Source organism: Monopterus albus, unplaced genomic scaffold (genome assembly GCF_001952655.1).
Source record: "Monopterus albus unplaced genomic scaffold, M_albus_1.0 scaffold22.1, whole genome shotgun sequence".
In the NCBI taxonomy this organism is placed as follows: Eukaryota; Metazoa; Chordata; class Actinopteri; order Synbranchiformes; family Synbranchidae; genus Monopterus; species Monopterus albus.
In genome coordinates, this window is record NW_018127902.1 from 1,259,690 (window position 1) to 1,271,818 (window position 12,129).

The 12,129-nt window shown below is 40.7% G+C and overlaps 1 protein-coding gene across 1 annotated transcript in view; it reads left to right on the forward strand.

Moving 5' to 3' along the window:
• The window catches only part of neurl1aa (neuralized E3 ubiquitin protein ligase 1Aa), a 77,760-nt gene extending 67,119 nt beyond the window's left edge, over window positions 1-10,641 (forward strand). The window contains exons 5-6 of the mRNA XM_020594143.1: window positions 6,493-6,642; window positions 7,393-10,641. Coding sequence (XP_020449799.1) covers window positions 6,493-6,642; window positions 7,393-7,634 — 392 coding nt within the window. The 3' untranslated portion in view covers window positions 7,635-10,641. The remainder of the gene's footprint in view (window positions 1-6,492; window positions 6,643-7,392) is intronic.
• Window positions 10,642-12,129: the final 1,488 nt, after the last annotated feature.

The following is a 12,129-nucleotide window of genomic DNA, read 5'->3' on the forward strand; positions in this document are numbered from 1 at the left end:
TGTTTATTTCTTGAGAGCATACATATCAGTCATGTGTCAAGAACTTCTTCTCAAGAAAGGGAACTCCTCACATGCAAGCTACGTATGTCTCCATAGTACAGAGTCAACCATTACTCAGAACATACAATGTCAATCACCGCAAGCCACACCCCTTAAAGAAGCAAGACTTAATAAACATACGGTAAGGATACAATTCACAACAGCAGGCACTGCTCATCACCTGGCTAATACCATCCCAACCAGCTGTCTATGACTGTCCCTGCGTGGCCCAGCCAAACCTCAGGCTACAACCCCACAGGGTCTGAAGACTTTCTGAAGCACTGTATATATACATGTATTCATACACATGCTGTTCCCACTACGTTTGATATGGAGACAACATCTCAGGGATGGACAACTGTGAACTCCCTACAGAACAGCTCTTTTGTCTCTTAAGATAATATCTGCACCACAGACACAAAGAGACAATTAAATTACTACCTGCTGAGCCGCTTTTCCTTTCATCTGATCTAAAAACACACAAAAACACCAGGCCTAAGTGCACATTTGTCCTGATAGCACCCAGAACAAGAGATTCTCTGCAATTAATTTAATGGCCACCCATTTTGAAACAGTTTGTGTTTGAGTGTAGTATTTCACCAAGGACATGATAATGTAAACCATCAGTAGAAGGCAATTCCCTCTTTTCCTTTATTTCTTTTTTTTATGCTTTTTCAGATTGTATTGTAAACAGTGACTGAAACCTTGTTACTCACAAAAGCCTGATGTTGTCAGGGGTGAATCATATACAGGCATGCTTACATTTAAGCCCCCAGCTCTTGCCCTTCACCCTCATCCCCATTCCCAGCCCCACCCATCTGCCTTGTCACATACCCTGCATACCTCTCATGCTTTAAAGAAAGAGGCTCTCTCCATAGATGTGCAGCCTATGTGCCAAAAATGGCTGGATGGCCTGACAATAAGATGGATAGAAGTAGATCGCAGCAGAGATGTGACCACAGGGTTACAGCCAAGCTCTCACAGCTGTTCACATGTTGGTTTAATCTAGTGCTGAGCAGGCGGGATCAGGGTTGGGCACCACAGATCCTGGCTCAGCTGCCCTGGAGGTATCCTGCTGCCAAGGGGGATTATCAAGGAGAGATATACAGAGGAAGGGCGTGCTGGGGCGGGGGTGGGGTGGACAGGCATAAGAGAAAGATTCAGCTCCACAGGGGAACCACTCCTGCTACAATGCCTCAAATTGATAAGGCTTGAATTAATCGATGACAGGTGAAACATGATGAGTGCAGTAGCCCTGTGTCAGGGTGGAACTGCAATTTATTCATCAACATTCACTGTGATCATTTGATTCTCAGACTTTATAGTCCATACATTGTACATGCACTGTAATTGTTTGGGTTTTCTCTAACCACTATGATTTCTTCCTACAAAGTTTGTTTATAGCACTGATTCCCAACCTTGGCATTAGGGCCTCCATCAGGGCTACAGTTTAAATCTTAGTGGGCATAAGTTGAGAGGGAAAGTGGAAGAAAGTGAGAAGTCTTGTAAAGGAATAACTTGCAAGTTCAATAAAGTCAGTGTTTGGGTAAACTGGAGAAATCTAGAAGATGTATGCAACCAATGACGAAGGCTCACAACAAGACAATGTTTCATTGTAAGAATTCACAAAAAGGCTGGGAACTCTCAGCTGGTAAGATCCCTATTATCTTCCATTGTGGTCCTGACATATACAGCACTAAAATCTTAGAATTTAGAAAAAAAAGTTGATCCAAGGATGATAATATGCAGAAAAGACAGATGAAAAGAAAAACAATAGAACAAACTGTTGTAAAATTACATTAATTAGTAACAGTGTGTCAGATTGCTGCTTCCCCTGCTTTATGTTTGCTGTTTACTTGTAGCTTTATATCTACAGTATACATAGATGCCAGTCTGACCATCTATATTACTGCCTGGATAAGGATAATGGGGCCTCGCCTGCTGTAGTGCACATTGTGTTCCACACTGTACATCCTGTACAGCTCATACACACATGTACACTTCAAGGTGCCAAGGGCTTTGGCAGCACCAGGGCAACCCCCACTATACAAACAAAAGAGATGCTTGACTAAACCCCTCCGTCTGTCTGAAACCCCACATCCAGCAGCTCCTGATTTAGAGTCATGAGCAGCAGTGACATGATGACACATTACTGGTGACAAAAACACTGGAGCAGTCTGGTTTGTGACCCGGCAGTTAGGGGACAGTTTCTCTAAATTACAATGGCCCATTAAGGGTTTGGCCTGAAAGTAGAGTGGGCCTCTGTGTGTTGGCCCTGGGCATAATTTTGATTGATTGGGCTGCTGGTGCAGATGGCTGCAGAGAGACGCCTCTTGGCAGACTGCTGAGACATTGGTTAGTGCAGGGCTGTCATCACAATATTACTGGGCAGTGCTGAGGATGACTCTGGTTTCACATTTGTTGCTGTCAGCCATCCAAGAGAGCAGACACACCATGAAATGTTCTTCAGTAAGATTCATCACAGTGGACTGATGCTTTTATAAAAAAAAAATCAGGTCCTGAAATAGGATTGTTAAATATGTAACGTGCCCAGAGCGGCTGATTTCTGATGCAGCGGTTAGTGTGCTGTTTGATGATAGCAAGAGTCATGGAAGGTAATTAAAGTAATCTGCATTTACGTTGAGAAGCAACAAAGCATTTAATGGGAATTCTTTGTAGATGAGCTCATGCTTGCCCTGCAAGACAGCTAATTTGCATCCTAATTTGTTAGGCAATGTGGTGTCACTGCATTACCTGTGGTGGTAAAGTTAGGTTAACAGAGAATATATTTTGACAGAGAATACCATAAAATTAATTTGACATTGCCTGCTAGGAACCCTCACAAAGCCTTTGTATTATTTTGTTTTAGAAAACACTACATCATGCATATCTGTGCTGAGACTTCCTCTTGGATAAAATGGACTTTTTGGCGTCACTTTTCAGCCCCTTTTGTTCTCTCGGTTGTCGCCGTCGTTCAAAAGCCACACCGATGTTAATTCTGGTTCTACTTCTTGCAGCATCCAACTTCTTTTTATTTGTAACTTTCTCAAATGCCGTGTTACCCACCGAGATCTGCAGGCAGCTAGTTGGTGACCTCTGGTTCATGGCTAAACTGCTTTAGTCCTGGCTCGTAGCCGGTAACTAGCCTAAGAAGTCCGAGCTATTCGGGCGGGGGAAGTGAAGAGGGAGGCCAGCTAATGCCATTCAAACCAATTACTTTTTTCCGTCTCAGTAACACGAACACTGCATGTGGTCTTGGTGCCCAGTTGACTGAATTATAATCTTAATCTATGCATTTAGAGCTGGCTACTGTTTTCCCCAGCCATGGCTGTATGTAAAAGGAATCTGTTCCATGCGGCTGTCTTCTCGCTCTCACGCTGCAGGTAGCAGCTTCAGACAACAACAACAACATTATCTATATGTCTTAAAGGGGAAGGCCTGGGGCCTATTTCAAGAAGGCGGTTTTGTCGAAACTCAGAGTTTGTTAACCCCGAAATGAGGGCAACTCGGAGTTTTCGGTTTCAGAAACGGAGGTAACTTAAACCCGTGAAGCGGGGTAAGTTAAACCCGTTTCACAAAGAGAGGTAATCTAAACTCAGAGTCAGTTACTACGGCAACTTACTCTGTGAACCTAACCTGCTGCTGGCGAGCAGGTTTTGTTCGGGAAACTCAGAGTTTCCTCCGGGTCTCCGCCCCTTTTTAAAGTGAAAGGTGTTTAATACCTCATTTAATCTTTCAGTACATTCATAGATTGCACACGTTTCCGTCACGCAGAGACCAAAATGGCGTGTCCATTCATAGAGGATCCTGTAGATGAGGACGCTGTATTAATTCGCAGGGAATTGCATTTACGTCGGGAGAGGATATTGAGGCCACGAGTTGATTTTTTGTCATATCCCCATGTATTTTTATTTGAGCGGTACCGTTTTTCTAGAGAGTCCATAACATATATCAATAACCTTATCCACCCATACATCAGACACATCACCCATCGTGGCCGTGCTCTTACATCCGAGCAGATGCTTTGTGTTGCGTTACGATTTGTTGCAAACGGCAGTTTTCTTTATAACATCGGGGATGCAGAGCAAGTAAGGCCACAGTATGTAGAATAGTTCGGAAAGTGTGCCGCGCCCTCAAGCGCTTTCTGTGAATTTTTGTTGCGTTTCCTGGGCACAAACCCCTCAGAGCCATTAAAGAGGAGTTTCACAGGATTGCAGGTTAGTGGTATTGAATTCGTTTCAGTAAGGCTAATCTGAAAAATGATGATCAGTTAATAACATCTTGCTGTGACCTCTGGAAATAAACTAATAATTAGAATCCCCTTCAGGATTTCCAAATGTGGTTGGATGCATTGATGGCACACATATTCCCATCAATGCACCTACATGAAAATTAAAATTCAATTCTTATATTATCACATCAGTGTTGGGTCAATTTTAAAAAAGTATTTTGATTAATGTAATAATTACTCTCCATAAAACGTACTGGATTATTTATTAATCATTACTTTACAAATCCCATATCAACCACAATAGGAATTTTAAGAAAGGGTAGACATAAAACTGCACTTTTAATTCGTACAAAAATCGGTATTTTATGCAATTACTGAAGTTACTCATTCAATTATTGAAGAATTAGGAACCATTCCTTACTTTACAGGTGACAAATAATAACATTACTAACATTATTTAGTAATTACTTACACCGAACACTGTATGATTAAAATGTAAACGTACGCATTGACTCGGGCAGCTATTTTCCCCCAAGCTAACTCTTTCTCTTTCGCTGCTGCAGCCGTGTTGGTTTTTTTTTTTGTTTTGGTTTTTTACGAAATATGGGCTCGTAGTCACTATATGCTTGTAGTAGCACATCCATTTCTGTCGGGGAAAAACGCAGACCTATTTTGGCTTGGTCCTGTTGCCATGGTGACTCGTAATTTCTTCACTCCCTTGTTCAGGGCTTTTTATAGTCGCGTGGCACGCGCCTAACTCTGAGTCAGACAACTCAGAGTTGATTAAACCAACTCTTTTCAGCTGTTCTGAAACCGAAAACTCCGAGTTTTCCAACTCTGAGTAAGTCAACTCAGAGTTCAGGTTTGAACTCTGAGTTTGTTAAACCGCCTTCTTGAAATAGGCCCCTGGTCTGTAACAATGGTCTTCGTTTGCAAACAAAAGCTGCTGTGGGGACCTTCTTTGCCATTATTTAGCTAGCAAAATAGAGCAACTGCAATGCCTTGTGGGAGACTCTTGGCTCTTGCATGGGCAGGGTGCATGCAAGTATAGGCAGTAGGCTGACAGGCAGGTAGGCCATCCAGTGGTTTTGCACATGCTAAGTAAAATTATTGGTTTATTGCTTTTTTTTTCAGCCCTGCTGCTGCCACACACGATGGGTTTGTTTCTTTATGTTGCCAGTGTATTTACTGTATTCATTGCCACTGGGAAGCAAAGAGAATTTCAAGATATGTAACAAAAAATGCTTCTGAAATGAATCACCCGCCCTACCTTCAATCTAGAAGTCCAGTAGTAATTATACTGGTAGTTTTCTTTTGGTATCTACCAAGAAAATGATTTGACTCTTAAGATGCTAGATGTTTAACTTTTATTTAACAGCTAGTTGTTTGATGCCAAGTAGGTACCACTCAGTGGGTTTATTAGAGCTTTTTTTTTTACACGTTACAGTTGGAATCAGGGTTAATAAGAGTTTGTGGGAAGTTCAACCAGAACAATAAAACAATGAGCTAGAGGCTAAGAACCAATTAAATTGTGTGATAATTCTGTGTTGACTACAAGCAACACATTTAACATTACATATAGCTCGTATGTTAACATAAAAAAATAATTGATTAGAACAGCTTTAAGGTCACATGTTAAATTTCTGTGATGATTTTTAAGTCCAGTTTTTCCTCTCAGTTACATAGAAGCCTCTAACAGTCTGACCCATCCACTGGCATTCAAACGTGTTCCCTAAGCCATTCCCATTTATTTCCCTGACCACCATGTAAAGACGCTTTCCCAAAAGAGAAGAGATGAGAGCGCTCAGCTCTTCATTGGTGAATATGGGCAATGACTGTGCTCTCACAGATTGGAGTGCTCAGTCTGTGCTTTCATGAAAGTGACTTTTTTTCACCTGAAAAAAAATGCTAATCCTGCCCTAGTTTATTGTCTGTACTATACTAGAGGAAGGAAACAAAAGAAAATGTGAAACAAGTACAGTCCTTGTTGATCTCCTTTCTCATTTTCTACTGTCACCTTTCCAGGACGGAGCTAAATCATGCCATCCTGGTTCCATAGGAGCCCGTCTGTGTCCTGAAACCCATTATCGATGACAGTATCAGTCTCCAAGAATGTCACAGAGACAAGTTCCACTATGTTTTTTGCAACCGGCTAATGTGAAGTCATTCCAGTTCTGACTGACATAAACATCTAATCCCTTGCTTCTGTGTGCTCCAACTAGGCTCCACTCATCCCGGGGATCCGCAGGCCACCTCAAACCCCAGCTCACCCTCCTCCTCCCCACAGACCCCCAGTGCCCTGGCCAGTAGCAGCTCTGATCCAGTTCTGAACGGAGGCCTGTGCTCTGCAGCTTACTGCAGCTCAGCAGGGGGTAGGTACACCTAGAAGGGGAGATACTGCTACAGGAGCAGTATCAGTCACTCCACAGGGGACTGAATGGAAGCCATTATGGGGTAGTGAGCAGATGCCATCCTGAAGTTAGGATCAGTGGCTGGCGCTTCATGGTCCCACTGCTGCTGTGGCTGCAGCTGGATTTAGGGAAAAGTTTGGCACATGCTGTTATGTCACATAGTGCAGTTATGTAAATGGAACTGATGCAGCTGATGTGTCTTTCTTTGAGATAGAGCAAGAAAGAAGCCCTCATAGAAAACCTCCTACACATGTTTTTTTTAGCTTGATAATCAGACTGAATTGCCATTTAGTTTTAGCTGATTTAGTCAGGTGAACATCATTATCATTCGCAGGCAGTGTTTCCTAAGATTCAATATGTTAGCTGCAGCAACGATTGCTAGGAGCAGGTTCTCCTACTGTAGCAATCGAAAGAAATATGCAAGTTTAATCGCTGTTATTTCTGTAAGCTGACTTACAACAGTCTATACTGCTGTATCAGTCTCATCCATGCTTGAGTAATTATTAGCAATTATTGAGTCATTTTCAAAAACACACTGTTTTACAGTAGCTTACAATAAGCACAATATGTCTCTTTGTCACCACCTTTTCATTTCATTCATAACCCAGCACTGTAAAAATTAGTACAGTTATATCATATCAGTGTTAAATTTTAGCTACTTTATTTTCCCCATCTTTCTTTATTTCACATATGATCTCAATCTCACCACAGGAACAACCCCAAACTCACCAGTAAGCCTCCTCAAGTCACCTACTTTCCCAACAGGCCGTGGGCCTTGGTCTGACGAGTGCTCCATCTGTTATGAGAACATGGTGGACACAGTCATCTACGCCTGTGGGCACATGTGTCTGTGCTACACCTGCGGCCTCAAACTCAAGAAAATGTCCAATGCCTGCTGCCCCATCTGCAGAAGACAGATCAAAGATATTATCAAGACCTACCGCAGTACATAAGGGGGCAAGTGCAGACAGACAGGCAGCCTCCCTAAGAACAGCAACATCTCAGAGTCAGGGGAAGAAATGTCTAAGTTCAGGGAATATAAACTCTGGTACTTTGATTTGGTATTTTCATACATTTATTGTTGGTTGGTTCTCTTGCATGACCTTTTCCAAAGCCAGTACTGCTTCACTAGGAAGGTCTCTTTCACTTTCGAGTCACTGTCAGAGCCCTTCTGAGGAGGCGACACTTGAAGTGGCAGGGGTTCCATTAAGAACCTTCTTCTTGCCACAGGTGTTTGCTCTCTCCTGGGGACTTTGGAGTTCTTTGAAAGACAAAGGAAAAATCGAACCAGTTCCAAAACTGTCTCACATGTTGAGCCACGTTGTAGGAATTAGAGACTATCACCCATTTGCACAAAAGCAAATGAATCACTTTGGAGCTGAAGGTCTGAATAATTGTTCTTTTAGAGAATAACTGAAGCTCTGGCATAAGCTGCTGACTGGATGCATATTTCTGACTTGAGCAGTTGATAAAGAAGCACACCTCCCACAGGTAGTCATCTCAGTATGGCACAACTTGTGTCTGTGTGTTACTGAGCATTGGCTATGAGGAGTCAGTCTGGCTTCGTAAGGATACAGTGATGGATTTCTGTAATGTGATGTGTGTAGAGATGCAAGGTGGTGCTGAGTATATTAGGTAGGACTGTAACACCTCTTGTACCCGTATGTACCTTTATGGTAGTTCTATTGCAAATGTCAGTGGTAGCTATAGTGTTGTGCTAGCTAGCTGCTTGCTCTGCAATGTAGTATGTTGCACTGAAATCAGCACTGTCCTCTCAGAAATGCCCCGTTACTGACAGAGAGGATAAAGACATTCATCAGTTCAAACTGCATCCAGCAAACTCAGCAGCTCTGAATTCTTGAAAGGCAACAGGAAGTGGAAAAAATTGATTCATTTGGATTCTCCTCAGGGCCAGCAATGTTCTTTTTAAGAAGATATGGATATTTTCCCAAAACTCTACCTATATAAGCATGCCTAAAACACTGTGAGCACTCATGACAAATTGACAAATATAGCTCCTGTAACAACACAAAAAGTCAAGGATTGTTGCCATGGTATCAGAAGCCACCACGGATACAACACAGCCTCCTGCCTTAACACACAGAAGGTTTGTTTTTTTTACATGATGATGTATCATATTTGTTGCTTTCTGCCATTTTCCAGCCCCCTGACAAATGACCAAATAACGCTGTTGTGTGGCACAAACTGTCACAAGACTCAGAGGAGACAAGCACACGTATAAATTTAAAGCTATTTTTGTAATATCAATCCATGACATTTCTCATATTTAACTATTAAAATCTTTAATGTTTGTGACAGGATTTTCACCAGCAGCAAAGATCCTTTACAGAAACCAGTTCAGGGGCAGGGGTATAAGGAGCTCATATTTTGAATATTTGTATTAATCAACCCCCCCCACATATGTCCTCATACAAATGTCACCTGTAAATACTACATCTCTGCATTAAGCCATAGCTTATTACAGGATGCCACACAAAGCTGAGAGGCCGTTTTGTCAAATTACATATTTCATTTTGTAGATAATCAACAAGTGGGGCTCAGACCTATGCTGCTATAGTATTTGCCAGCTGTCCTTTGTGGGCAAACGCTGACAGTAATGTTTCACAAATCCCTCCTCCCACATTACAGTTTGGTTACGCTACTGCTTGAGGTGTTAATTCACATTTGAATGTTAACTTATGTATTTAGAGAAATAAATGATTTTTATTGGTGTGCTTGAATTAAAAAAGAAAAAAAAATCTTGGGCTGATCTTTTTTTTGTTTTTTAATCATTTTGTTTGGATTTATAATCACGATTCTTAGATATGTTCTTGTTTTGCTTTGTTTATCCAAAACCACCAGAATCTAAATTTATTCTTGTTTTCTAACAGTGAAAATATAAAGGGTCTCTTGTACCTTGCAGCAATAAGAGATATTGCAGTACACAATCAAAACCTCATTGCTTTGGGGTGCAAGATATACAGTAAATTCTTGGTTTTAGTACAACCCCCTGAATTTCAGATGTTCTTTGGTTTGTAATTTATTTTCTTGAGCGTGAGCCCGTGTTAGGGAACCCTTCTCCCCACTTCCATATTTATAGCTCTTATTATTATATGGTTTGAAAGCCATCATTGTATGGTAATGATAAATGTCACTTTATAAAGCTACTGATTGTAAACTTGTAAATGTTTAGGCCAGTGTTGCTTTCTGAGATTCAACCATGGCTTGTTTTTATTTTGTGCAGATGCTCTGACCAAATGAAAAAAATCATTGTTTTTTTCTTTTTTCAAATACATTGTATACATGTAATTTCCTTGTGATAAACCCTGTATTCAATCTGTGCTTTTAAAAAAAAACATTTTCATCCATCAGTTTTGAACAGCATGAATTGATCATTTGGCCAAAGGTTGCCATCTGTAAATTATTTTATACCCATTTTAATCAAAGCCACTCTGCCATTTAGATTTTCTGTTGTGTTTAAGTTTGCATTCAGAATACTCCACAGGCTCCTTGGATGATACTGATCCTGTATTGTATTATTTATTTGTCCATCACTGATGTGTGGACTGATTCCTTCAAACCTGATTTTCTTGTGTGTTTGTTTTCTTCTACATTGCCACTATACCAGTACAGCTGCTTGGGGTCTGGCCAGTCACACAGCAGCACATGTAGAGATTCTTTCTGTAGATCTTAGTACTGTTTGTCATGCATGAGTTATCTGTTCATCCAGCGTGAACATCAGGACCAAAAGTAGGCAGACTCCAGAGTGAAACGCCGTTAGTGTTCATGTAAACTGCAACCACTGGCTAGAAATACTATATAGCACTCTGTTTGGCCATTGTTGTGACACAGCAGCTAAAGTATAGTTGGCAGGTGTGTATTTTCTTTCTTTTTTCATTTGAAACAAGTGTTTGTTTGTGAGCTCTGTTCGGTGTGAGTCGGATGATTGTGGTTAATAAACTTTCCAAGAAGTATTTGAGCAAAATTGTCTGCTTCATAATGGAAATAACACAGGCAAAACATTTAAATTCCTTACAGGAGAAGAGAAAATGGCACTGATTAAACCACCCACCCCCTTTTTTCTTGAATAAGAGACAACAGTTGCACATTGTTTAAAGATGCCCCACTTGCACATTAATTTACCTTTTTGGCCAACAGGCTGTAAACACAGCACTGACAAATTATGATCATATAATACTGCCTAACATTTCACATTATAACAAGCTTGGATATATTTGAAAATACTGAGCATTCAATACAGGGTTAGCATGCTAACATTAACATGCTAACACTACTGTACAAAACCTACTGTAAATATGTTCTGGTGAACTGTTAGCAGTTTATATATTCAAGAAATGCTTGAGCAACATTCATTTGAAGTTATATTTCTGACCAGACATATGTACTAATTCTTTACTCCACCAACTCCTGAGAAATACAGTATGTTCACTATGTTGGCTAATTGCTAACTTTGTAGTTTTATCAAAGTTTGTTTTACGTAACCAGCTACTGTTAATGAGAACAATGAGAGTTAATCAGCAGCAAAGCCGCTGGCTGGAAAACCATCAACAAATGATTTAAAAGAGGCTACAAAGCCCTGTAGAGACGATGGGGTACTGTCGAGGCTGATCCCAGTTATCTATAGATTTCTCACTACAAGGGACATCAACTGTATCTCATTACAGTCATTTGAATGCATAAAATGATTGTTTAGTGTTTCTTTCACAGTCCAGCTGAGAGCTAAACAAATCTCATTTGTAGAACATTTTGAATAGGGATGTTAGTGGCTGCTTTATTTTGCCACAGTTGAAACTAACATCCATTGACAAAACAAACACCACTCAAGTTCTACTTGGTCCACTTTTTTTTTTAGAGCTTTAGGCTAACATACAGTAGCCTTCATCAGCAAGTGAGGTTTGCTTAGTTGTCATGGGACTGGAGATCTTCAAGCTTTCCATTATTCTGAGCACTTTACTCACATGCTGGCATGTGATATGGTCAAAAGGCCCAGAACAAGTAAGTGTGGCTCTTTGAGTGGAGACTCTTTTGTCACATGTTGATTCAAAGGTAAAGAACAAACTGTCAATATCAATTAAAAGTAGTTGATTTTACAAATGTATTATTTCTTGGCGGACTCTATGGTTGTAGTACAGTGTAGGGCTTTCAGGTTACTCAGTGTATAGGTACAGTATTGTTCAAAATAATAGCAGTACAATGTGACTAACCAGAATAATCCAGGTTTTTAGTATATTTTTTATTGCTACATGGCAAACAAGTTACCAGTAGGTGCAGTAGATTCTCAGAAAGCAAACAAGACCCAGCATGCATGATATGCACGCTCTTAAGGCTGTGAAATTGGGCAATTAGTTGAAAGGGGTGTGTTCAAAAAAATAGCAGTGTGGCATTCAATCAGTGAGGTCATCAATTTTGTGAAATAACAGGTGTGAA